Below are 25,159 nucleotides of genomic sequence, written 5' to 3' on the forward strand. Positions count from 1 at the left end.
TTCTAAGAGACTCTTTTAAGAATTTGGAAATGTTAGCAGAAAACTATGACCCACTGTCCCACTGTGAACCCCACAGAACGTTTCTGGGTCTTGTTGAGATAATGCTGTGAATGGGACAACAAGCACCTTTTATTCAGTTTATCTAAGGCGTTTTTCTGTGTTTCACTGAGTCACTGGGACCTTTTTAATGGCCTGCTAATACGCTGCCTAGATGTACCACAGTAGTGTGATCATTTCCCTATTTTTTAATCTTTCAACTCTATAAATGATAGCAGCAAATGTCTTTTTGGTCTATATCACATTCATTTTATCAATAAGTATGTATCGTGCATTTTACTACAGTGCCAGGAGGAGACCCCAAGGATGTAGTGAGGAACAGGACAAAGCCCCCTTGCTTGTAGGGCCTGCATACTGGTGAGCTGGAAATAGGTATTTAAGAAAAAGAGGAAGGGAGTCACAGAGACTCAGTTCTAGGAGGCTCTTTGGGAAGAGGTGATTAGAGCAAGTCAGATGTTTCTGATGTTCTGAGAGTAAATATTCCTAGATTCCTAATTCCTAGAAGTGGAATTACTGGGTCAAAAATGTGTGATAAAAGTAAGGCACTTGAGACATTCTGCCAGTTGTTTTCCAGAGCGTCCAGCATTGCTTATCTTACAATATCTTCTCCAGCATGGCATATCATACTTTAAACTTTTTTTCTTTTTGGCTTCTTTGATAATTTGTCACTGTTTTAACTTGCATATCTTGGGTTGCTAATGAGGCTGAGAGCTCTTATTTTTAATAGGCATTTAGCCATTTGTATTTATTTTTCTGGGAATTGCTCATTCTAGTCCTCTGGACTGCTTTGGCTCATGTGTGTCAGAGCGCAAGGGCTGCCAGAACTGGACTGTCAAGGGTGTCCAGAGCCACAGGACTGAGAGAGGCTTTGTGGAGAAATGGGTTATAAGATCTTTACAGAAGTCTGGAAAGAATGTGGTTCCAACAAAGGGTCATTAATCCAGGCAGCATGGCACAGTAATAATTGCTACTATTTATGGGATGCGTGCTTGATGGCAGTCACTTTCCAGACCTTTAATCTCACCATTAATCTCATGTCACCTATAATCTCATAACCCTGCGAGGTATTATACAAAGAATCGTTGCCTTTTTATAGATGGGAAACTGACCCTGTGTGCTCAGGCCCACACACACCCACTCAGAAGTAGCACTGCTGGGTTTTAAACCAGATCCAATGAGTCATGCTTTCTACACAATAGCCTGGTGGTAGGGAAAGCAGGTAGGATGTGCAGGAGCAGATGCATTAAGTTGTACGGGTATGTTGAGGCCACTGGAGGGGGTTTTGCGTAGATTTGCGGTTGGGTTATCTCAGTGGTTTGCTGCAGTGACATCTCGGGTGAGCGGCTGAGGGAGAACCTCAAGAGTAAACTGTGGCGTGCCAGACTACACATCAGAAGGCGTAGGCATGGCTCCTTGCCCTTCCTGTCACTCCCCTCCCGAGCTTCTCTCTCTCACGGCAATGGGGCGCACCCTCGTTCCGCGGCTGCTGCTCTAAGCTGCTTTCCCTCCACAGTACATGGCTCCATGGCCCGAGTTGGACAACGCTCAGCCCAATCCCATCACAGAGGCCGTGGGTCAGCAGCCCCCCACTGGTGACAAAGGCACCGACAAAAGTGAGTACCCCTCGCCCGGTCCTAGTCCGGCCTCCCAAAGGGCCTGGGAGTCTCAGGTCTGATTCTTCATGGCTTCTGTTGCTTGTGTGGGCAGATGACACCAGGACCCCTGTCACCAAGATCGAACTCCTGCCGTCCTACTCCATGGCCACGCTGATAGAGGAGCCCACGGAGGTGGATGACCCCTGGGACCTGCCTGAGCTCCGGGACACTGGGGTCAAGTGGTCAGGTAAGAGTGAGGCCCGCCAGGGCAGGTGGGAGGGGCACTGCCTGTTCCACATCGCCTCCTTCCTGTCACCCTGGCCATCCCTCCTCATCCTGGCGAGGATGCCAGCCCCGTGGTGGAGGGTTAGAGTCACAGAGCAAGGCAGTGAACAGGGAATCTTTTGTCCTTCCTTTCAACAACTGCGCCGGCTCTGCAGTTATAACCAAGGCAGACCAGGTTCCCGGTATGGGGGACAGTGCCGTGGATATGCTGGTCCTCAGACGAGGCCCCGCTCTCAAAGAGCTCCTTGGAGGGGTCCCCGCCCCCAAACACGACGCACAGTAGGGCCGAGTGCCCAACACTCTGCTCTTTCCCTGGCGTCCGCAGGGCTCCAGGTCTGTCTGCAGCAGACAGCTAGAGGGAAGGAGGTGGGAGGAGAAAGGGAGGGAGGAGAGACTGTTTTGAAAGTAAGTGGTTCAGGATGATGGAAATGGTAAGAAATAAGAAAAAAAAGATAAAAGAGATGAGAGTAAGTGGAGAAATGAGCAGTCAAGGACGCAGCATCTCAGGATGTCTGTGGGCCCGAGCCGTCCGCAAATTGAGGCTGTGATAGCTACTGTGCAGCTCACTCTAGAAAACACTCAGTGCTGTTCAGAGGGTGCTTTGGAGAGCCATTAGCTCCGACCCTGCACGCAGCAGGCGGCCTGCGCTCTCAACGGCCGGCTCAGTGGCACTGCGGTTCTGCCCAGCACGGAGCCCCATCTGCTTTTCTGTGTCCCAGGCCACATGGAGCCCCTCCTGCCACTTGGGGATCCCTTAGAGACGCCTCACCAGGGTGGCAGCTAAATGGGCCACAGTGGTGACTGCTGGAGGCCCGCAGCAGTGACGCGTCCGTCTCTGAGCACGGAGACAGAAGAGCCTGCAGCCTCCAGGCTGGGAGGGGGGACGGCCGAGCTCACTGCCAAACCTCAGAGTTTCAGACACTAAACGCCTTCCTGCCCCCTCTCCTCTCCCCCACAGAGAGAGACACCAAAGGGAAGATCATCTGCGTCTTCCAAGGGATCGGGAAATTCCTGTTGCTCCTGGGGTTTCTCTACTTCTTCGTGTGCTCCTTGGACGTCCTCAGCAGCGCGTTCCAGCTGCTTGGAGGTAGCGATGGGATGGAAGGCACAGGGGCCGGGGCTGAGGGGTCCTATGATTCAGTTTGGTTCCAGAAAAAGTCAGCAAAGCCTTCTCCAGCTGCAGCCTCCTGAGTGTTTTAGGACTGGAGCCCACTTCGGATCATCTTAGGAAGTCTACGTCTCCCACTTTCTAAGTTAATTAATTAATTTATTTTTGAGGCAGAGTCTCACTCCGTTGCCCTGGCTAGAGTGCAGTGGTGTCATCTTAGCTCCCTGTAGCCCCAAACTCCTGGGCTCAAGTGATCCTCCTGCTTCACCCTCCTGAGTAGCTGGGACTACAGGTGTGTGCCACCATGCCCGGCTAATTTTTCTATTTTTTGTAAAGACAGGGTCTCACTCTTGCTCAGGCTGGTCTAGGACTCCTGACCTCAAGCAATCCACCCGCCTTGGCACTCCCAGAGTGCTGGGTTACAGACATGAGCTTCTGTGCCCGACCTATGTCTCTCATTTTATAGAAGAGAAAATGGAGGCCTGGGCTCACATGGCCTAGGCTGGGAGCCAGGGCTGGAGCCTATTCCAAGCCATTTGTCCACACACCCCAAGCAGGATGCTGTTTGACATAAGACTTACTGAGGGGTCCCTGCTGTCTAGGGCCTCTCCCCATCAGGGGGGTTTGTGGAGTAGGAGAGCAGGCTCAAGCCAAAGCAGAATCAGAAATAAGAGCTTGGTTCCTGCTGGAGAATGGACAGGGGTCCCCAGACTAGGGGACTCTGTATTCATTGCAGTTGCCTCCAGCTCTTAGGACTGAGTGTGTCTATGCAGTGAGTGGCCCCCAGGAGTGAGGTCACCATGTGCACGGTGGCCTTCAGACTGCACTGGGTGACCACAGCAACTCTGAGTGCCTACCGAGTGTGAGCTTTCCCAGGGTCCTCTCACTGACACGCCTTCCCGAAGCCTCCCATTGCGCAGGGGAGGACTGCGGCTCAGGGATCACTCAGTGGCCCTGAGAGTCACAGCCGGGAATTAGCGTGGTAGGATCCAGTCTCATATCTGGGAGACACAATAGTCTGAAGATTCCTGTACCTGCTTGGTGCCTCTCCTGAGACCTATCTTTGTGGCCCGGAAGCGTTGGGGAGAGTGGGAGTTCCTGCTGGGGCACGAGGGGCAAACTCTGGGCCTCCTGGTCCATGGCAGGGTCAGCAAGGGACTTTGCTCTCCGACCATCTCAGGCAAGTCAGGTGTGTTCTCTGGGCCTCTGCCTTCTTTATGGATTGGAGAATAGATGGGTGGGCCCAGAGGCTGGGGCTTGGCTGGGGGATGAGAAGACTCACTGTTGGAGGATAAATCCTCTGAATTGGGAATATATCCCAGAGGCAGAGGAATTAGGGCATAGTGGCTCACTGGCACCCCCTGAGCGCAGGACAGAGTTGAGGCCAGGTTCATGGTCACAGAAGGCTGGAGAAGGGCTTGCTGATGTAGGGAGAGGTTCAAGGAGGGGAGGGTGCGGGGTGCAGGGTGAAGGGGCAAGAGCAGCCAGGGGCTGGTGGTGGGCAGGGGAGGAGGTCAGAGAGGCCGAGCTGGGCAGAAGCACAAGGAAGCACAGTCCCATAGGTGGCAGCAGGGCGGGGGCCGGGGTCCCCAGGCTGAAGCCAGCCAGCCTCCATGGGGCTGCTGTTTCCTCAGCTCCCACCTGACCGCCCCAGTCACGTGGCCATCGGTTTGTTTTTCAGGAAAGGTGGCCGGACAGTTCTTTAGCAACAACTCTGTCATGTCCAACCCTGTGGCGGGGATGGTGATCGGATTGCTGGTGACTGTCCTCGTACAGAGCTCCAGCACCTCCACGTCCATCGTCGTCAGCATGGTGGCCTCCTCGAGTGAGTCTGGATTTGCTCTGACACGCCCACTGTCTGCCTGCCTGGGCCAGCTCCAGTGTGCTCCACTCTGGACCCCAGGCAGCTTCCTGTTTGCATTTGGCTGGATCTGGAAATGCACCGTGATGCTTGAGGACTCAGTTCTGAATTCTCTAGACCTGTGCTGTCCAGCCTAGGAGCCATTGGCCATATATGACTATTTAATTTCATTGAACCTTAATTGATTTAAATTTAAAATATAAAAATCAGCTCATCAGTTGCACTAGCTGCATTCCCAGTGCTCAAGGGCCACATGTGGCTGGCAGCTGCTACACAGTACCATGTAGCTATAGAGGAACATTTGCATCATTGCAAGAAAGTCTGTTGGACAGGGTCACTCAGTGTGAAGAATAAAGACATCTAATCACATAGCACATGGGCTTGGGGACAACTGAGCTTGGAGAGGTAGCACTCAAACTTGTACCTGCCCGATCCTTGCTCTGGTTAAGTTGTATAGACCCTCTGAAGGGAACCAGTTTGAACTGAATATTTTTCATCCCAAGCCAACATTTTAGCAAAAAATTAACTAGACTCTCTGGGTTCAATTAGAAAAAGATATTTCATCTTCAAAATATTTTACTTGCATATGTCCAAGAATTGTGGCAAGATACCAATTTTATTAGAAAAAGAGTTATACTTGGCCTAATAAATAAACAGGTGTTTAATGTCTGGCAGGTAAATGACGTTTCCTTATAGATGAGACTTTGTGCTGTGCACAACTGACTTGACTGTACATGTGAGCCCTGGAGCTCATCCACCTAAGTCCTGAAACATTGACTGCTTCCTGGTCTACTTGAAGCTGGCCTTACGTTTCTGATAGGGTGTGGAGAGGAATTTAGAAAGGCACTTTTAAACTGAGGCCATTGGAAACTGAGGTGTTCAGGGGTCTGTGGATATCTGAAATTGCGTGCAGGAATATTTTTTTTTTTCTTGCACACACGTGTATTTCTATGGTACATACCCTAAGTTTTATCACAGTGAGGTGCATGACCCCAGACAGGATAAGAACTGCTGCTTTGGGTGATTACCAGCATGAGTGAGTCTAGCCTGCCCTGGGCCATGTGGGAAGGTGGCCAGGCTGCCTCCCTAGACTTGCTAATGGTTCTTTTCCACCCTCTAGTGCTCACCGTGCGGGCTGCCGTCCCCATCATCATGGGCGCCAACATTGGGACCTCGATCACCAACACCATCGTGGCATTCATGCAGGTGGGAGACCGGAGCGAGTTCAGAAGGTAGGAGGCTCAGAAACCAGCCTGTGCTCGATCAGGCCCGCGGTGTTCGGCCATGCTGTTGTAACTGCCTGTAACTAGCTGGTGAGAACACGCTTGACACGCTCACACTGGAGCGCCTAGAACTAGCCACAGGGGATGCAGCTAGGATTGAATCACATACTTCCCACCACATGAAACCCAGCTCCCTGATCTGCACAGCGGGTTAGTGATGATACTTGTCACCACTGTGCTGTGCTCAAGATGATACAAGCACGTACCTAGGTGTTCAGCAGAGTGCCTGGCACGCAGCCAGGGCTAGAAACTCACCTGTTGGGTGGTGGAGTTGAAACAAGGCGAGTTAGGGTAGGATTTATTGTTTTTCCTTAGCCATAAACAATTACAACTTATTACACCTTCCACTCTTGGCTTGTACAACCTGTGCCATTATTTTCTTTGTTCTTCACTTACATACCAATAAAAGGCAAAATGGAGTTGTCATGTGCGCTTAAAAGCTGAAAATAGAGCAGATTGGCTATTGGAAACTCTTTCCAAAAAGATTAAGGTGAAAATTAGGTACATTTCCTGGCCTCTTCCCTACTGTGATGGGCTCTTTCCAGAAATTATTAAATACGGAAGCAGTTCCCAGCTTGGCTATGTATGGGACGCGACTCCCTGTGGCTCAGGCAGGCCCCTTACCTTCCTAGAACAATAATTACTCTCACGCGAGGCTTTAAAAACACTTTGACAAACTACTAACAAATATTTGTATCATTTTACATGATACCAGCAGTGTTTGAAAGTGTCTTAAGTCATTCTCTCTAGGAAGAATACAAATACTTTAAAAAATAAATATTAGCTAATATGATAAGTGAAAATGTATATAAGTAAATACATTGCAAATGTCTTTTATTACTAGTGAAGTTAAGCATCTCCCCACATATTTATTAGCTTCTTCTATCTGTTCCAGTCCCATGTTCTTCTTGGTTTAGGGTATCTTTTGACATGCAGATTTTTTTGAAGGAAACCTTTATCATTGAGGGAGGGGGCAAAAAAGTCTGTAGCAGAGTTTCTTAATCTGGAGATAGGATGTACCTGCGGAGGAACCTTTGGACCTCCTCAGATAGATGCAAAGAGAGGTGTATATTTGCCTTGTTTCCTATACAGACTATTCATGCATTTCATAAGACTCTCCAGATCTTAGAAAAAAGGTTGAGACTTCATTTGCATAGAGGGTTTTCATTGTTACCTTACATTCAAGGCAGGTTGCCTTCAATACACGTGATTCAAAAGTAGCCTTTTTTGTCTTTGTCTTTTTCTTTTTTTTTCTGACACAGGGTGTTCCTCTGTCCCCTGGGCTAGAGTGCAGTTGCATCATCATAGCTCAGTGCAGCCTCAAACTCAAGTGATCCTCCTGCCTCAGCCTCCTGTGTAGCTATGACTAGAGGCACGTAACACTACACTCAGCTAATTTTTATTTTGGTAGTGACAGGGTCTCACTGTGTTGCCCAGGCTGATCTGGAACTCCTGGCCTCAAGTGGTCCTCCCTCCTCGGCCTCCCAAATTGCTGGGATTATAGGCATGGGCCACCTTGTCCAGCCTAAGAGATGTGATTCTTCAACACAGCAGTTGCTCAGCTCATAATTCCAGCCGTTACCTGCTTGTTCCCCTCGGGTTCCGCATCTGTGGAATGGGAATAGTCATGGCGCTCCCACCGGGGATTGCTGTGAGAGAACACAGATGGGAGCTGTGCACATGGGCGCCCACATGGCTGACCCTAGCAGGTGGTGGCCGATGGCACAAGGAATGATCCACCTCCACTGGTGCCCACGCACTTGCCCACTGACCCGGCTGTGGGGTCCCCTCTCTGCAGGGCCTTTGCAGGAGCCACCGTCCACGACTTCTTCAACTGGCTGTCCGTGTTGGTGCTCCTGCCCCTGGAGGCTGCCACCAACTACCTGGAGATCCTGACCAGCCTCGTGTTGGACACCTTCCACTTCCAGAATGGAGAAGATGCCCCGGCCCTTCTCAAAGTCATCACGGATCCCTTCACAAAGCTCATTATCCAGGTACCCCGGCTCCTGCGAGAGGGAAAGCCACCAACGTCCTACCCGTGCATCTCCCACCCCTCTGCGCTGATAGAGGCCGGCAGGGTCTGCAGACACTGCTCTGCGGCACCGGAGCAGACCTCTAGGGACACTTGACAGTGTAATTGCCTTTGTTTCCTTGACAACAATGAAGGGCCTTTTTGTTGGTTTGGGAGTGCTTCCAACAACTGGAGCCTTGGGGCCACTTTGTTCCCACGACTGTCCTCAACACCAGGGGCTTACTCATGATCAAGTGGCTTCCCACTGCTGGCCAACAGGGAGGACACTTCCCTTTCCTGCCAGGAGCCATCTCACCCACCTGCTCACTGGGCCTGTCTGCATGGTCAAAATGAAAGAAAGCTTTGTGGATGCTGCCTTGGGGACCTTGTGCATCCACTTTTACCTTCTGGTTTTCTGTCTTTCAGTCATCCGGCAAATACCTTCTGCCTGCTTCCTAGGTAGCAGTGCTTTGGTGACACAGTCATTCATTTGTCCTGCACCGTTAAGGTCTAGGCACCATGCTCCACCGTGGGGGTGCAGATGCAGTGGGAGCCCCCTCACCTCCGCAGGAGCCCGCTCACCCCAGCCCCCTGCATCTCTGCCCCAAATGAGTTCTGAGGACAAGCTGACTTGACTGTTTTCTGTCTGTTGCTTTCCTCAGCTGGATAAAAAAGTTATCAACCAAATTGCAATGAATGATGAAGCAGCCAAAAACAAGAGTCTGATCAAGATATGGTGCAAAACTGTTACCACCGTGGTGAGTGTTCAGGAATACTGGTGTGCAGGTAAACCCTTGCATCTGAACTTTAAGCAAAATCTTGCATTCAAGGTGAGCAAATAAAAAGTCAGGGGAAAGAAAAATGCGTGGCCCCAGAAAAATCAGAACTGCGCAGTGAGATTCCTTTAGAAAATGAGTCCTTGAATGCGGGATATGCTCACAGTAGGACAGACAGAGGCCCCTTGCCCCGTTCCACCCTGTGGAGACATCATTCCAGCCTTGTCCTATTTCCATGTCTCTTGGAGAAGGGGGATTCCTGGCTGTCGCTCTGATCCCAGTTTATTTTTTTATTTATTTATTTTTTTTTACTTCTAATCATGTGCTGTATATGATCCCAGTTTAAAGATGAGTAACGAGTCCCCAGGGAGAAGAGACACACTACGAGGGAGCCGCTGCACACGCCAGTGTGTGTGGTGTCTCCCCTGCCCTCCCCCACCCCATCGCCTGCCAGAGCCAGTGTTGTGGACATTTGTCACGTTTGTCATCCAGACGCAGATGAACGTCACTGTCCCTTCACCTGAGAACTGCACCTCCCCTTTGCTCTGTTGGACGGATGGCGACCACACGTGGACCACGAAGAACATGACCTACACAGAGAACCTTGCCAAGTGTGAGTGGGACTCTCCAGACTGGCCACCGGGGCGGGGACTGGGGTGTGGGATGGCATCTCCTACCTGTGTGGCCCCGGCCCGGAAAGAAAGGACAGTGACAGTCACTGAGCACCGAGCCTACATCAGGCAACGCGTGGCATGCCTTCACAGGGACTGGGGACAGCCCCAAGGTCCCGTAGGAAGGGGCAGAGCCAGGACTTGAAGCCAGTTCCTCTGGCAACTCCATGCCACCTCAGAACTCTACAGTCCAGAGTACTCACTCCGTGTGCCTCAGTGTCCCTTTCTCAAAACCTCTGGGAGGTTTGACCATGCAGACAGGCCCAGTGGGAGATGACAGCCAGATTTGAAGGGAGGCGTGGGACATATAGGACAGATGTGTTCAGCAGACACAGCGAGTCCCCACCGCACAGCAAGCCCCATTCAAGGCCCTGGGCTGCAGCACTGAACAAAGCTGGGAGCCTACATGAGGCTCTGATTCTTTTAAGAAGCTATGATTTTGCTCCGGGAATCTTTTCCAACCCGAAGGCCTTAGTTCTTCTAATTATTCCTTATATAATCTTATATATATATATATATATATATATATATATATATATATATATATATATATAATTCTCTCTCCCTGTCCACCTTCCTGGCATTAATTCTGAGAGGTGTACCTTGATACTCCAGGTGTACTTTACCCAATAGGACTTAATCACCTTCCATGTTTTAGGTGTAATGCATTCATTAATTAACCAGGGCTTGCTGGAATTATCATAGGGACATAGTAGGATTTTGAAAAACAAGAGTTTTGTTTTACGATTAGCAATATTCCTTACTCTGACTTGCCCATCCTGCTCCTCAAACACCTTGACGGTATCATGCATAGAGAAGAGCATGGGCTTTAGAGGTAGAAGAACTGGGCTGGATGCCTGGGTCTGCCCCTGACTAGCTGTGTGATTTTAACGACCTCAGCTCATCATCCAGCCTCACAAGCTCCCCCTGGCCAGAACATAGTCTCAGGGGTGACACATAGCTGCATAGAAGATTGAAGGCACATCTTTACTTTGGGCTGCCAGGGATTGAGCCAATGACCAAGATCTATTAGTAGGAGAGGGAAGGGTGTTGGGGAGTAAAACCACAATCTGTAGCTGCCGTGGCTCTACACCCTTCTAACAAGGCTCCCATGATCTCTCAGGCCAGCATATCTTTGTGAATTTCAACCTCCCGGACTTCGCTCTGGGCATCATTCTGCTCATAATCTCCCTGCTGATCCTCTGCAGCTGCCTGATTGTGATTGTCAAGCTTCTGGTCTCAGTGCTCAAAGGGCAGGTCGCCTCTGCCATCAAGAAGACTCTCAACACTGGTAGGTGCACTGCCCCCAATTCGGGGAATTGAGGGATGGCATCACCTGGAGGAATGGTCACGGGCTGCAGAGGAACCCTTGGATGCTCATCTCGCAGGAGCCTCTGCATGGAGTTTCTCTGTCAGATCTGATCAGCTGCAGAAGTTGAGGTGTCACTCATCCTGGGAGTTTTTCTTGGAGTCCTGAGGGGGATCTGGGGAGCAGGCACAAGCCCCTGCTGCATGGTGGCAAGGTCCTGAGAAACAGCCAGCCCAAGACCCAGGTTGCCAAGAGTTAGGTTTCCCAAAGCCCTTCCTGGCAGGACTTTCCTGGGTCTGTGAGGACCCCTTAGGAAGAGGATAGGAGGTGTCCATTCTTTGTCCCCACTTCCCTCCACTCTATAGAAGACAGTGAGGTCTGGATAAATACATCCGCACCCTGAGTCAGCCGAGGAGGCCCCACTGGCCAGGAGCAGCTCCTGCCAAGCACGGCGTCCTGGCCCGTGAGAGCACCCCGAGCCCATGATACCAGCACCCTGGGAAACTCAATAAAATTCTGCATCCTGGGATGTCTTGAGGGCGAGCTGAGCGACTCTGGGTGCCTGTGGGTACGGGGCACTGATGAGGTGCGGTGGGGCGGAGGGCTGGCTTGGGAGGGTTGTTCCAAGCTGCCCCGACTCCATGTTCGTGAAGTGGAGGGATGGCGGAAGGTGTGAAGCGATGGGTGACCAGAGCAGGGAGGAAGTGAGGGCTAAGCACTCTAGGTGCTTTGTGGGGTGGTGGGTCCCCTGATTCTACCTGACCTCCAGGGAATCTGCACTTTTGTCTTCCCAATGCTCACCTGCATTCTTGGTTTCACCATCTGTGTATGCAGGATGAAAGACTGGATTCTAAAAGTCCAACCTGCCATCTCAGACCACGTATGGAGTGGGGAGGTGTCTCCACAACCTCACGCTCTAGCCCTGTCGCCGTCCCGGGGTCCCCTGGAGGTGCCAGCTGCACCTCCAGCCCCTGCCTTACCCAGAGGCATTGAGGTCTCTTCTCCCCTTGTCTTCCAGATTTCCCCTTTCCCTTCGCCTGGGTGACTGGCTACCTGGCCATCATCGTGGGGGCAGGCATGACCTTCATCGTGCAGAGCAGCTCTGTGTTCACGTCCGCCATGACCCCGCTCATTGGTGAGTTTCTTCTCCCTGGCTTCATCCCCTGGCATCCGTTGCCATTTCTTCTCATCTCTGGGGCTGATGCCACGTGCCTTGTGCTTTCCTGCAGGTATCGGTGTGATCAGCGTTGAGAGGGCGTATCCGCTCACGCTGGGCTCCAACATTGGCACCACCACCACCGCCATCCTGGCCGCCCTAGCCAGCCCGGGCAACACGCTGAGGAGCGCGCTCCAGGTCAGGACGTGGCGCGGGGCAGGGGCTGCCTGCGGGTGGGAACCGCCCCCATCCCTGGTCTTGCAAACCAGCTTCTGACAAGAGCCAGCCGTTTCCCTCGTGTCCAAACAGTGGAGCTAGGTGCGGAGGAGAAGCCACAGGGAGACAGATTCGAGCAGCTCGGCACGAGCACAGGCAAAGCCGTTCTGAGAGAGGCAGGCAGACCTGCACACTGGCTGCCCTTCCACAAAGGTGGGGTGGTCACGTGATAAGACACAGAAAGAGAGTGTAGGAAGCGCAGAGGGCACCCCCCAGCTTCTCAGCGATGCCTGGGGGTGCTCCTGCCTGGGGAGCAGGCAGAGGTCACCTGTGCCAAGGGCCTGGCGGCTAAAGGAATCCGGGGGACCTGCCTTGCCCGGCTCAACAAGGTGACTTTGGATAAGACCTTGGGATTGAATCCTTATCCCACCATTTGTATACCAAGTGACTTTCCACAGGTGCCCTAACCTCAGCATCCATACGGGGATCTGAATCGCACCTCTACCACCTCCCGCCTGTGTGACTCTGGGGACCGAGCTTAACCACGTCGCCCCTCCGTCCTCTCATATGTGAAGGAATGAGGGTTGGCTCTGCACAGGGTGTTTTTGAGGATTTAAATAATTCACATAAAGTACCTTGCATGTAGCAAACACTCTAGACATGCTTGGTGCTTTTATTTTTAGTAGCTGGAGCCCAGCTTCCCTTCTCGCTACCCTTTTTAGAATGAAGCCAAGAAAGCAGTGACCCTATAAGCTTTTCTTTCTGCCCCTCCAGCTCTTAGCAGCTCTGCCTAGGCCTGGGCAGCAGTGAGCATATCCCTTGTTAGACTGGGCCTACTGGATGGCAGGCCCTTGGCCTCTGAGATGGGATTCCGCCCGGTCTCCCCCTGCGCCCCCACCCCGCCTCCTGGACACCAGTAGGTCCGCAGGGGCTACAGGTCCTCCTGGGCAGATCCATAAAGACACAGAAGTGTCCCGTGGGGACGCTTGCTAGCTGGCCTGACCCCCGCCCCAGTCCAACTCAGGCACAAGACCCTGACCCACCCTCCCTCTTGCCTTGCAGATTGCGCTGTGCCACTTTTTCTTCAATGTCTCGGGCGTCTTGCTGTGGTACCCCATCCCGTTCACTCGCCTGCCCATCCGCCTGGCCAAAGGCCTGGGCAACATCTCTGCCAAGTACCGCTGGTTCGCCGTCCTCTATCTGATCTTCTTCTTCTTCTTAATACCGCTGGCAGTGTTCGGCCTCTCACTGGCCGGCTGGCCGGTGCTGGTGGGCGTGGGGGTCCCCATCATCCTCGTCCTCCTCCTGGTGCTGGGCCTCGGGCTCCTGCAGTCCCGCTGCCCCCGAGTCCTGCCCAAATCGCTCCAGAACTGGAACTTCCTGCCCCTGTGGATGCACTCGCTGAAGCCCTGGGACAACCTCATCTCCTCGGCCACCAGCCTCTGCCAGAGGCGCTGCTGCTGCTGCCTCCTGTGTGGCTGCCCCAGGGTCTGCGAGGCCCTGGAGGAGGGGCAGGATGGGCAGGGCTTCCCCATAAAGGCCCCCAAGGCCTTTGATAACGAAGCCATGAGCAGAGAGGCCCAGGAAGAGGTCAAGGCCCAAGGCAATGCCCCAGGCCCAGAGGTCGTGTCCAGCAGCACTGCCTTGTAGGGGGAGCCCGGGGGTCGGGGAAGGACCTCGGGTCCCGCAGCTCTGCTCCCTCCCCGTTCTGCCCACCTTCCACCACCTCCAGGAGATCCCGTCCCCATTAAGTGGAGTTGGCACCAGACCTAGCTCCTTCCTGCTGGCCCAGCATGTCAGCCCCGGGGTGGTTTTATCTCAGCCTCTAGTCCCTCGGGTTTCCACTCCCAGGAGGGCAGACAAGCCTGAAGGAGAATTAGACAGTGAACGGCTGGACGGATGATCACGTCTGCTCCTGCACATAACTGGGTTGGTCCATAGGACCTATTTTTCAAACCTAAACTGTCCTTTCGGAAGGAAAAGGCCCAAGGGAGGATGTATGGAAGGTTCTCAGAGGTGGATGTGAGTGTGTAGGTGGGTATGTGCACACAGCTCAGGCGTCTCTCTCTCTATCAAAGTCTGGCTGCCCCCAACATCCTTGCCCCAGACCAGCCTGGGTTAGGGGACATCGTGTAATGGTTTGGAAACTTGGCAACCGCAGGTGTGGGCCTTTCCCACTGCCCAGTGCCCCACCCACCCCCCATCAGGGTTTCCTCCCCTGGGCAGGGATATGAGTCCAAGCAGTTCACCTGCAGTGTCTGTCCTCAAGTGTCCGGGATGGAAGCCGCAGCTGAGCTACAGAGAGAGGCTCAGGATCCACTTCGGCTCACTCCTGTCTTCGTAAGAGGGAGAGGATGGTCCTGCTCCTGAGCTGGCCAGATGGAGGACAGGGGTAGGGATGGTCGGCATTTGGGGAAGACGGTTATCTGCCCAAAGAGCCCCGGGCTCTTATTAATTTCGTGAATACAGAAGCCATATTGACTATCGTTTGTTTGTCAGGTAGAGCCATCCTGTTGGAGCTTTTAGGATGAGCCCTGCAAGTTCTCCAGGCCCCTCCCAGGCACGGCTCACTGGAACCCCGGGACATGTCTGTGGGCGGAACAGGTCCCCCGCCCTCCCTGCCGCCTCTCTTCCCCGCAGCACGACTTCCTAGGTCAGACAGAGTGCTCAACTTCCTTCCTTCCATTCACCCATCCACTGGAACCTCTTCCCAGACATTTTTCCGTTTTCCCGTAGTAGAGCTTTGGCTTTCTGCCCTTTCCGTGCCTTAAAGCTCCAGACTTTTCCCAGGGGAGGAAGCCAGGGCCGGGTGACCTGCCCAGGGACCTTCCCGTGTAATGGGCCGCACATGCCCGAGAGTCAAAGGGGTGTGCTCCCGCTCAACCCAGATGCCTGCTCTGTGCCTTCTAGAGCCCCTGTCCTAGTGACACCACTGCTACTGACCCCAGCCATCCCGAGTCCCCCGGCCAGGGCCAGCACCTTCACCTTGTAGAGGACAGGGCAGTTGGTGCCAACACGCTCCGTGACCCCGTCCCCTCCTGCCTCCCTTGCCAGCTTCCCCATCTTCTTAACAGGTTGGGACACCAGGCTGAGCCCTCCCTGGACACCCCCACCCCAGGTAGATGCCCTTTCCCAGACAGAGCCATTTATGCTTTATATTTATAGTCACGCACCTGTACAGCATTTTACCTAAGTTATATGGGAAAGGATCAGGTGATTTGTGCTGATAGTGCTGTCATTTGGAAGTAAGTCATCGTTCTTCTATGAAATGTAACGGAAGGCCACCTTTGTATATTTTGTGATACTGCCTTTTAGATACGCTCTGCGGCCACGCCCTCGCCACACACTCTGTAAATACGTAAGTTAAACCCGGGCGGGGGCTCTGGCCATCTCTGCACTCCGATGATTTTTACAAATTGAATCCGTGTACTTGTGTTCTTTTTTTTTTCGTGTACTTGTGTTGATTGTATTTTTGTACTGGTTATGGGAAGGGAGAAATAAAGATAATCAAACCCCCAAAGGAGTGTGTTGCTTTCAATTACGGGGCGATGGGGAGCTCAGTGGGTCCACTTCCTAAAAACGTGAGGTCTCTTCCCTCGCTTAGCAGCACGACCCTTCACCAGGGTCAGCTACGTAACTTGTGGGGTCCTGTGTTCAAACAGCCGGGGAAAAGTGTCTGTGTAGGTAGGAGAAGTGCAAAGCTTTCCTTTCTTTCCGTTTCTCTCTTGACTTGTCATGGGAATTTTCTTTCGAATGCTGTTCTAGGTAAAGTTAAAATTTAAACGCCATTATGAATTTTACATCTCATCTTTATATTTCGCAATGCCAGCTTTAAATGCAAACCAGAGCTCTAAACGCATAGATGGAATGATTCAAATTATATAACTCTTATTTTGTAGCTCGTACATATATTTTGTTCCTACCAGAACAGTGGGAACATGGCACAAAACTAATTCAGTTGTTGATTTCACTTCTTTTGAGACAGGGTCTCTATCAATCCGGGTAGAGTGCCGTGGCGTCAGCCTAGCTCACAGCAACGGCAAACTCCTGGGCTCAAGCGATCCTGCTGCCTCAGCCTCCCAAGTAGCTGGGACCACAGGCATGCGCCACCATGCCTGGCTAATTTTTCTATTTTTGTAGAGACAGGGGTCTTGCTTTTGTTCAGGCTAATCTTGAACTCCTGACCTCAAGCAATCCTGCCTTGGCCTCCCAAAAATGCTAGGATTTCAGGCAAGAGCCACCCCCCCCCCGCCTGATTTCACTTTTTTTCCCTTTATTTTAATTATTTTTCTTCTGCTTTGACCAAATGATTTCACTTCTTTATGTGCACATTTCACCAGTACTCTCTGCCTTACTGATGAGTAAAGAACTAAAAGGAAAATAAACTATATGGATCATTCTTTCTTTCCATATCATCATTCTCAACCTAAGTCGTTGGCTAATAGAGGGAAGTTACATGAATGAGAAAAGACAGGATAGGGGTCCTTAGAGGGCCTTGTTTTTTGGAATGCTGTTGCCTTTTTGCTACATTAGAATATTCTGATTGGAATGCAAAGCATGGCCTTTTGGTGCTGCCAGTGTCCTGCCTATACTCCACGCTAGTCAGAAGAATAACATGTTAAGGGAGAGTTGATTTTAAATAAGAAATGCTTGGAGACGGGCTGTAAGCTGGTAGCACCTCTTTTTAGGCCAGCCGTGCTTAGGGCCGAGTTAGGATTGCGGACCAAAGGTGAATTTGTCCTTGGGATCACTTGCAGAGCTGGTTCCACACCTGGCTCTCTCAGTTACTTTCTCAATATCAATTTCTTCATCTGGAGTATGGGACAGTAACACTTGTCTTCCTGTGACTATGAAAGTGAAGTAATGTATGTAAATATTTAGCCCAAGGTGGGTTTACTGTAAGTGCCTGGCATATGGTTACGCCTCAGAATATAGGGGATGAGCATGCATGGCAGTTGTACAAGATACACTTCCCACGCTTGTTTGCAGTTTTCTTTGAGTGTTTCCAAAGTGAAATGCCAAGTCCGGGAGGCTGCTGTCAGCCACAGAAGCAGGCCAGCACTGGCCTTGGATTTATTATGGGGATGAATGGGACAGGCATCATGGGACCTGGGGGTGGTCTGAACACTGGGCTTAGAAGCCACAGGAGGACAAGATGCAAAGAACACTCAGCATTTTGGAAACAAATCATTGCTCTTCTCTTCTGGAGAGAGGCTCACATTCTAGTCCCAACCCATGGTGAGTGTTGCTTTAAATGGCTTATTTTTGTCAAAGTTGAAAATCAAATAGCTCTAGAGAGTTTATAACAAACAACATTGCCATGTGCTCCGTCCTCCCCAAACTCATATCTGCCCCTCTTGAAGTGATCCTTTCCATTTCCTACGGTGCTTTCTTCTGGTATTTCGTAGCATGCTTATTATATGATTTTAGTGGCTTCTTAATGCAGCCATGGACCTGTTTTGGGTTTAGCTCTCACCACGCCACCACTACTAATCACGCATTCTTCAAACCGATAGTCAATATTTACATTATTATATAAATGTGATAAACTGCAGAACTAAGTAGTGCACCAACATTATTTTATTTCTTTAATTGTTTTCATCATTGCCTATTGTCTTCATCACGTACCTATAAATGTTTTTCCTCAATTGCTCCAAAGTGTCTAATAACCTTTTTATTTTTGTGAGACAGAGTCTCACTCTGTTGCTTGGGCTAGAGTGCTGTGACATCAGCCTGCCTCACAGCAACCTCAAACTCCTGGGCTCAAGAGATCCTCCTGCCTCAGCCTCCTGAGTAGCTGGGACTACAGGCATGCACCATCATGCCTGGCTAATTTTTTCTATATATTTTTAGCTGTCCAAGTAATTTCTTTCTATTTTTAGTAGAGATGGGGATCTCACTCTTGCTCAGGCTGGTCTCGAAATCCTGAGCTCAAATAATCCACCCACCTCAGCCTCCCAGAGTGCTAAGATTACAGGCATGAGCCACCTTGCCCAGCCCAAAGTATCTAATAACCTTTTAGTTTCTCTCTTCTTTCATTTTCTTTCTTTCCTTCACTTCCTCCCTCCCTCTATTCTCTTTCTTCCTCTCGCTTCCACCTTTTCTCTCACTCTCTCTTTCTCTCTTTTTTTCCTTCCTTTCTCTCTCTTTTTCTTTCTTTTTTTCCTTCTCTAATTTGACTCCTCACAAAAGGGTACAAAGGAAATAAAGAGCCCATGCGTGTGTGAAAATGCATTTTAATCTCACACTGGATTGCTTATCTGAATGCCACTGCCCTGGTGCATGGAAGGTGTTGCTCTTCTGTCCTCCAGAATCTTGGGGCCAAGAGACCATGAGGGGAGGCAGGCCCAGCAGACAGGCAGCACCACCAGATGTGCAAATGAGACCATCTCATAGCGTCCAGCCCCTGCCTGCCAGGTGAGACCAGCAGAACAGCCCAGAGAAGCCCATCCCAAATCGGGATGTAAATTGAAAGAAAAATTGAGTAAATTGAAAGAAAAAAAATAGTGATTAAATAAAAGGCACTAAGTTTTGGAGTTTGTCACCCCAGCACAAGATAACTGATAAAGAGCCCAGCTCTTCAAAGTGTAGACTTTGGCTTCAGTCCGATGTGTTTTCTTCACCTCATTGCTTATCCCTTGCCCTTCTTACCTCGCCTCCTTGGGTTAATTCCAAGAATAAACCCCTGTCTCCTGCCCGGAGTGGAGGAGCGGATGTGCAGGTCCACCAGTGTGCATGGTTCAATCACTAGCTCCCGCGAGCAGAAGGAGCCAGCCCTCTCAGGCGCTAGCTGACCCGTGGCCTGTGAGTTCAGCATAAATTATGCCGCCGTAGAGTAAAAGTAAGCCTTCCTATTTGGCTCAGACGAATTACACAGGATCCCAAGGGTGTTCTGGGACCTGCCTGTTAGTGCTGAGATTGTAGTTTTGCATTTTTCGCTTTGTTGGAGTCTTAGGAAGTCAGTCGATAACATCTCTTTCTTTCCTTACAGAATTTGGAATCGATTGTAAAGTAAGACATAAAAGACAGACCAATGGAGATGAAAATGTCCATTCTGTTACTAAGGAAGCTGATTGCATTATAAGATGTAGCTTTCAGATTTGCCAGGGAATGGGGGTGGGGGAGCTTACTCACTATTTCCCCTTGAATTAAACCAATTTTCTTACCAGTCCCAGGCAGGGGTGAAGGCTGCTGGCCTCTCCCTGGGAGTGGGGCCTGCCCCGAGGTGCCACAGCAGACGGGCACAAATGAGACCCGTGGGTGGGCCGGTCCCCAAGCTGAGCGTGCTCAGTCTCTTCTCCCGAACTTACCAGTCAGATCCCGGGGGGCCCAGATTGTGACTGCTGTGGGGGCTCTGGGAAGGTGGACCATCGCCCTTTCCCACTTCTGGGACTGCAGCTGAGCCCCCCAGATAGGGTGTCCCTGCCACACCTCACTGACTCAGCACAGCCTGGAAGGTAGGAGCTATCTCCACTGCATAGATAAAGATGCTGCAGCTTCTGAGAACTTAGCTGGCGGCCCCAGCATGACAGCATCAGAACCCTGAGCCCAACACTCTGACCAGGGAGTGTGCTGCCTTGTGACTCACTGACCCTAAGGTGCTCAGGTTATGAAAGCAGGGCAGACGTGCAGGAGTTGAAGTTTCAAGGAGTTCTGGCAGGAGAGGCTTAGGGACAGACAGGTGGTGGAACAGGCCAGGCATGAAGGACAAAGGGCACAGGACTCAGTCTTACCCAAAGGAACGTCCACCACTTTCTGTGCCGGCCCCTAGGCCAGCTCCCTCATCCTCAGGAGTGGCGTGGTCCTTGCATCTCACAACCGAGTGACATACATGTGGGACACATCATATGTCAAGGCGGGAAAGTCACTTCCTAAATATCTAGGGCTGAGAGGAGAAGGGAAAGAGAATCTCACCACCAGCCACCTCAGAACCAGGTGGGAATCTTGAGCGTGGCTGGGCAGGGGGGAAGTTTATCACCCCACAGAGCTTTGGTCAGGAGCTGTGTCCACTCCCTGCCCCTCTCCTGCCCCCAGCCCCTCCAATCTGTCTGAACACAGTAAGGAAGTCTTATTCCTTCTGTTAAGATTATTAAATAGGAGGCCATTAGATCAAGGTGATGCCAGGTACCCTGGGATCTTATGTCAGCAAATCAAAACCTAGCTGAGACTTTACAAGAAAACAAAACTTAAGCTCAGCCAATCACAGGCAGCCAACTAGGCATTGCCTATCTTTTTTTTTTTTTCCATTTTTTTTCTATCTTTTTAGTAGAGATGGGGTCTCACTCTTGCTCAGGCTAGTCTCGAACTCCTGAGCTTAAGCAATCCTCCTGCCTTGGTCTCCCAGAAGGCTTGGATTACAGGCATGAGCCATGGCGCCCACCTGGCATTGGTTATCTTATTATGAACTTCCCACTGGGGTAGTCCAAGAAATAGCTCAAACTTAACCAATCCAGTAAGTCCTTTGCTCCATTTCTGCATTTACCATATAAAAACCTTCCCTTCATGCCTCTGTCTAATTTATGAACAGTGGTAGTCTGCTCAGATAAACTTTAACATTTTAACATGCCAAAATTTATTTTTTAACTCTTCTTTGACCCTCCTATCATTCTCACTCTTGCTCCCCACCAACAAAGAGAAAAGAAAATATCAAGAATCCAGGCTGGGCGTGGTGGCTCACGCCTGTAATCCTAGCACTCTGGGAGGCTGAGGCAGGCGGATTGCTCGAGGTCCGGAGTTCGAAATCATCCTGAGCAAGAGCGAGACCCCGTCTCTAACATAAATAGAAAGAAATTAATTGGCGAACTGATATATATATAGAAAAAATCAGCCGGGCATGGTGGCGCATGCCTGTAGTCCCAGCCACTTGGGAGGCTGAGGCAGCAGGATCGTTTGAGCCCAGGAGTTTGAGGTTGCTGTGAGCTAGGTTGATGCCATGGCATTCACTGTAGCCTGGGCAACAAAGCGAGACTCTGTCTCAAAAAAAAAAAAAAAAAGAAGAATCTAGATGTGGTGGAGGGAGGACATCAGGAGATGTTTTTAGACATAGCAGGAAGTTTGGGCAGAAGCAGGCTTAGTTGTTGGTGGCCCTGGCTAAGCCAAGGAATGTTGGCTGTGATCATTAACCTCCTGCTGCCCACCCCTCCATGTATTTCTGTCTGAACGCCAGACCCAGATGGGTGCTGTGGGCTGAATACTTGCCCCTCCAGAGCTCAGGTTGAAATGTAATCCCCAATGTGGCAGTACTGAGAGGTCACTGGGTCTTGAGGGCTCTGCCCTCATGAATGCATTAATCCATTCGTGGATTGGTGGATTAATGAGTTGATGGATTAATCGATTAGTGGGTCATCGGGGAGCGGGACTCATGCCTTTATAAGAAGAGGAAGAGAGACTCGAACTGGCACGCTCAGCCCTCTGGACTTGCCATGCCCTGTGCCACGTCAGGACTCTACAGAGTCCCCAACAGCAAGAAGGCCCTCACCAGATAAGGCCCCTCACTCAACCTTGGACTTCCTAGCCTCTGTGACTATAAGAAATGGATTTTTTTCCTTGTAAATCACTCCGTTTCAGGTACTCTGTTGTATGCAAGAGGAAACAGATTAGGACAAACTTCCTCTCTGACTCTAGTGAGATGGCTTCAATGGGGCCCCCAGAGAGCTAGGTAAGAGTTCTCAGCAACTGGGCACATGATGGGCTGCTACCTCGTTTGTGTCAGAAAAAAAGGTTGTGCTTTAGAAATAACTGCATTCCCTCCGATGGCCAACTGAATGACGTCCAAGATGGCTCCCTCACAGGGCCATGAGCTGGGAACTCGGTGCTGCCAACCAGAGGGCCTCGTTCCTTCATGTGGCCTCTCCATGTGGCTTGGGCATCACACAGCATGGACACTGGGGCCAAAAAGAAAGCATTCCCAAAACAGAAGGTATAAATCTCTTAAAATCGAGATTCAGGGTTATGCGGCATCTCTTCCAATGTGGAATACAGACCACATTCTAGCCAGTTCCAATTCGGGGGAAGGGGAATAGCAAAGCATTGGTAGCCTTCTTTAATCCACCACACCGGATTTGTGACTTAGAGTGGTCCTAAGACTTTTTTTTAAGCCTAAGAGTAGCCAGCAAAAAAATTGTGAGTTTTTATGAGGAAGCAAAGAAAGAACTTTGCACTAAAAAATCTTTTTAAATTAGTAGGAGACAAAAAATAAAGTTGCACTCTGATTGCATATTATTAGTCATATTTATTTAATTTTCTCCATTATGATCAAACAGATGATTTTTAAAACCCCACAGGATTGAAATATCTAAAGAAACATAAGGAAAATTTTGACAAAAACAAATGCATGAATGGAAAATGTTTAGTCCAAATTTTTTATTTTTATTTTTTATTTTATTATGAAAAATTTCAAACATACACAAAAGTAAACAATATGATATTATGAATTCAGAGCTAGTGTCTTTCAAATATACCCCAACTCACTTCCTTCATGCTCACATTGTTTTGAATCCAATCTCAAAGATTACATACTCTCATTAATAAGCATTTCAATATGCATTTCAAAAACATAAGAATGCTTTTAATAATAGTGAGAATACTATATTGCGCCCCCCAAAAAATTAAACGACAATTCCTTAAAATCAGCTGGAGATTTTAATACACCTTTATTTGGCAAGCCTAGCAGTCAAAATAAAGGATATAGAGCTGCACTACTCAGTACTGCAGATTGTAGCCACATGTGGCTGCTAAGCCCTTAAATGTGGTTAGTGTCATTGAGAAATTGAATTTTTAATTTAATTCAATTTAATTAATTTTTTTTTAGAGAGACAGATTTTCACTGTGTCACCCAGGCTGGAGTGCAGTAGCTTGATCATAGCTCACTGCAACCTCGACCTCCTAGACTCAAGTGATCCTCCCACCTCAGCCTCCTGAGTACCTGGGACGATAGGTGTTTGCGCCACTACACCTATCTTGAATTTTTAATTTTAACCAACTTAAATATGATGTTAAAATGATATCCAACTTGGTATTAACCAATTTTTAAGAATGTTTGGAACAACTTTCATATGTGACTACTTTTTCAACTGTAAATTTTATGAAATCTAAATATAGATCAAGTATTTCCAATGACAATATAATATCTGAATTGAGAAGTGCTGTAAATCTAAAATATACACTGGGTTTGTTTTTTGTTTTTTTGAGACGGAGTCTCACTCTGTTGCCTAGACTAGAGTGCCATGGCATCAACCTAGCTCACAGCAACCTCAACCTCCTGGGCTCAAGTGATCCTTCTTCCTCAGCCTCCCAAGTAGCTGGAATTACAGGCCACCATGCCCAGCTAATATTTTCTATATATTTTTAGTTGGCCAATTAATTTCTTTCCATTTTTAGTAGAGACAGGGTCTCACTCTTGCTCATGTTGTTCTAGAACTCCTGATCTCAAATGATCCTTCCGCCTCAGCCTCCCAGAGTGCTAGAATTACAGGCGTGAGCCACTATGCCTGGCCCACACTGGGTTTTGAAATCTTCATATAAAAAAGTACGTAAAATATCTCATGAATATATTTTATATTGACTACATATTGAAATGAAAATATTATGGGTTTATTGGGTTAAATAAAATATATTAAAATTAATTTCACCTACTTTTTCTTTTTTAATCATGGCTACTAGAAAATTTTAAATCACATGTGTGGCTCATAGTACATTTCCATTGGACAGCACTGGTATAGATGGTCTGAATGATATAATCAATAAGTTTAATTTAATAGATATATATATTGGATTCCCATTCCTTCAAATAAAAAATTAAGCTTTTCTAGTACTTAGAGATCACTTTACAATTAAGTATATAGTTAGCCCTTGAATAACACAAGTTTGAACTGCTCCGGTCCACTCATCCACATATTTTCTTCCACTTCTGCCACCCCTAAGAAAGCAAGACCAACCTCTCCTCTTCCTCCTCCACTTCCTCCTCAGCCTACTCAATGTGAAGATGATGAGGATGAAGATCTTTATGATGATCCATTTCCACTTAAATGAGTATTAAATATTGTCTCATCCTTATGATTATCTTAATAACATTTTTTTTCTCTAGCTTACTTAATTATAGGAATACAAGGCAGGCACATTGGCTCATGCCTGTAATCCCAGCACTTTGGGATTTTGAGACCAGCCTGAGCAACATAGCAATATTCCACCTCAAAAAAATTAAATTAAAAAAAAATTAGTGGGGCTTAGTGGCACACACCTGTAGTCCTAGCTATCCTGGAGGCCGAGCTGGGAGGCTTGCTTGAGCCCAGGGGTTCAAGGCTGCAGTGAGCTATGATCATGCCACTGAACTCCAGCTCAGATAACAGAAACCTTGTGTCAAAAAAAAAAAAAAAAGAAGAATACAGTATATACTGCATATATACACACAAAATATGTGTTAATTGTGTTATTGGTAAGGATTCCAATCAACAACAGGCTGTTAATAGTTAAGTTTGGGGGGAGTTAAAAGTTATTCTTGGCTTTTCAACTCTGCAGGGGTTGGGCATGTTCAAGGGTCAGCTGTCTACCATTCAACAAAGAAACTTTCTTTTCTAACCAACAGTAATAATGCAACTAGAATCAACAGACACAATCCTATAAAATTCTCTCCTAAAGAACTCTTTGATTTGATTTCATTGTATTCATTAAAGATGAATCCAATACTACATAGCAACCCTGAAAGACCCTGACAAAGCTGTCATTAGAAGCAAATTCAAAGCAGCAGATGCTTTCATTATTAAACCAGGAGGAATGAAAAGTAACTGAATTAAGCATTAAGCTTAAGAAATTAGAAAACAGTAGCTTATAGGA

General features: G+C 49.2%; 1 protein-coding gene across 2 annotated transcripts; it reads left to right on the top strand.

The window, feature by feature from the left end:
- Positions 1-1,426: 1,426 nt before the first annotated feature.
- On the top strand, positions 1,427-15,831 carry LOC105856163 (sodium-dependent phosphate transport protein 2B-like). 2 transcript variants are annotated; one of them, XM_076001149.1, is made up of 12 exons: positions 1,427-1,674; positions 1,775-1,899; positions 2,896-3,024; positions 4,727-4,870; positions 6,027-6,138; positions 7,988-8,183; positions 8,863-8,958; positions 9,469-9,589; positions 10,771-10,938; positions 11,975-12,091; positions 12,186-12,310; positions 13,391-15,831. In XM_076001149.1, the coding sequence occupies exons 1-12, from the start codon at positions 1,574-1,576 to the stop codon at positions 13,976-13,978; spliced, it is 2,022 nt and encodes a 673-aa protein (XP_075857264.1). In that variant the 5' UTR covers positions 1,427-1,573; the 3' UTR covers positions 13,979-15,831. The 2 variants fall into 2 exon arrangements, with proteins under 2 accessions (XP_075857264.1, XP_075857263.1); XM_076001148.1 differs by having other exon boundaries at positions 1,428-1,670; positions 1,765-1,899.
- Positions 15,832-25,159: the final 9,328 nt, after the last annotated feature.

Source organism: Microcebus murinus, chromosome 3 (assembly GCF_040939455.1).
Source record: "Microcebus murinus isolate Inina chromosome 3, M.murinus_Inina_mat1.0, whole genome shotgun sequence".
Classification (NCBI taxonomy): domain Eukaryota; kingdom Metazoa; phylum Chordata; class Mammalia; order Primates; family Cheirogaleidae; genus Microcebus; species Microcebus murinus.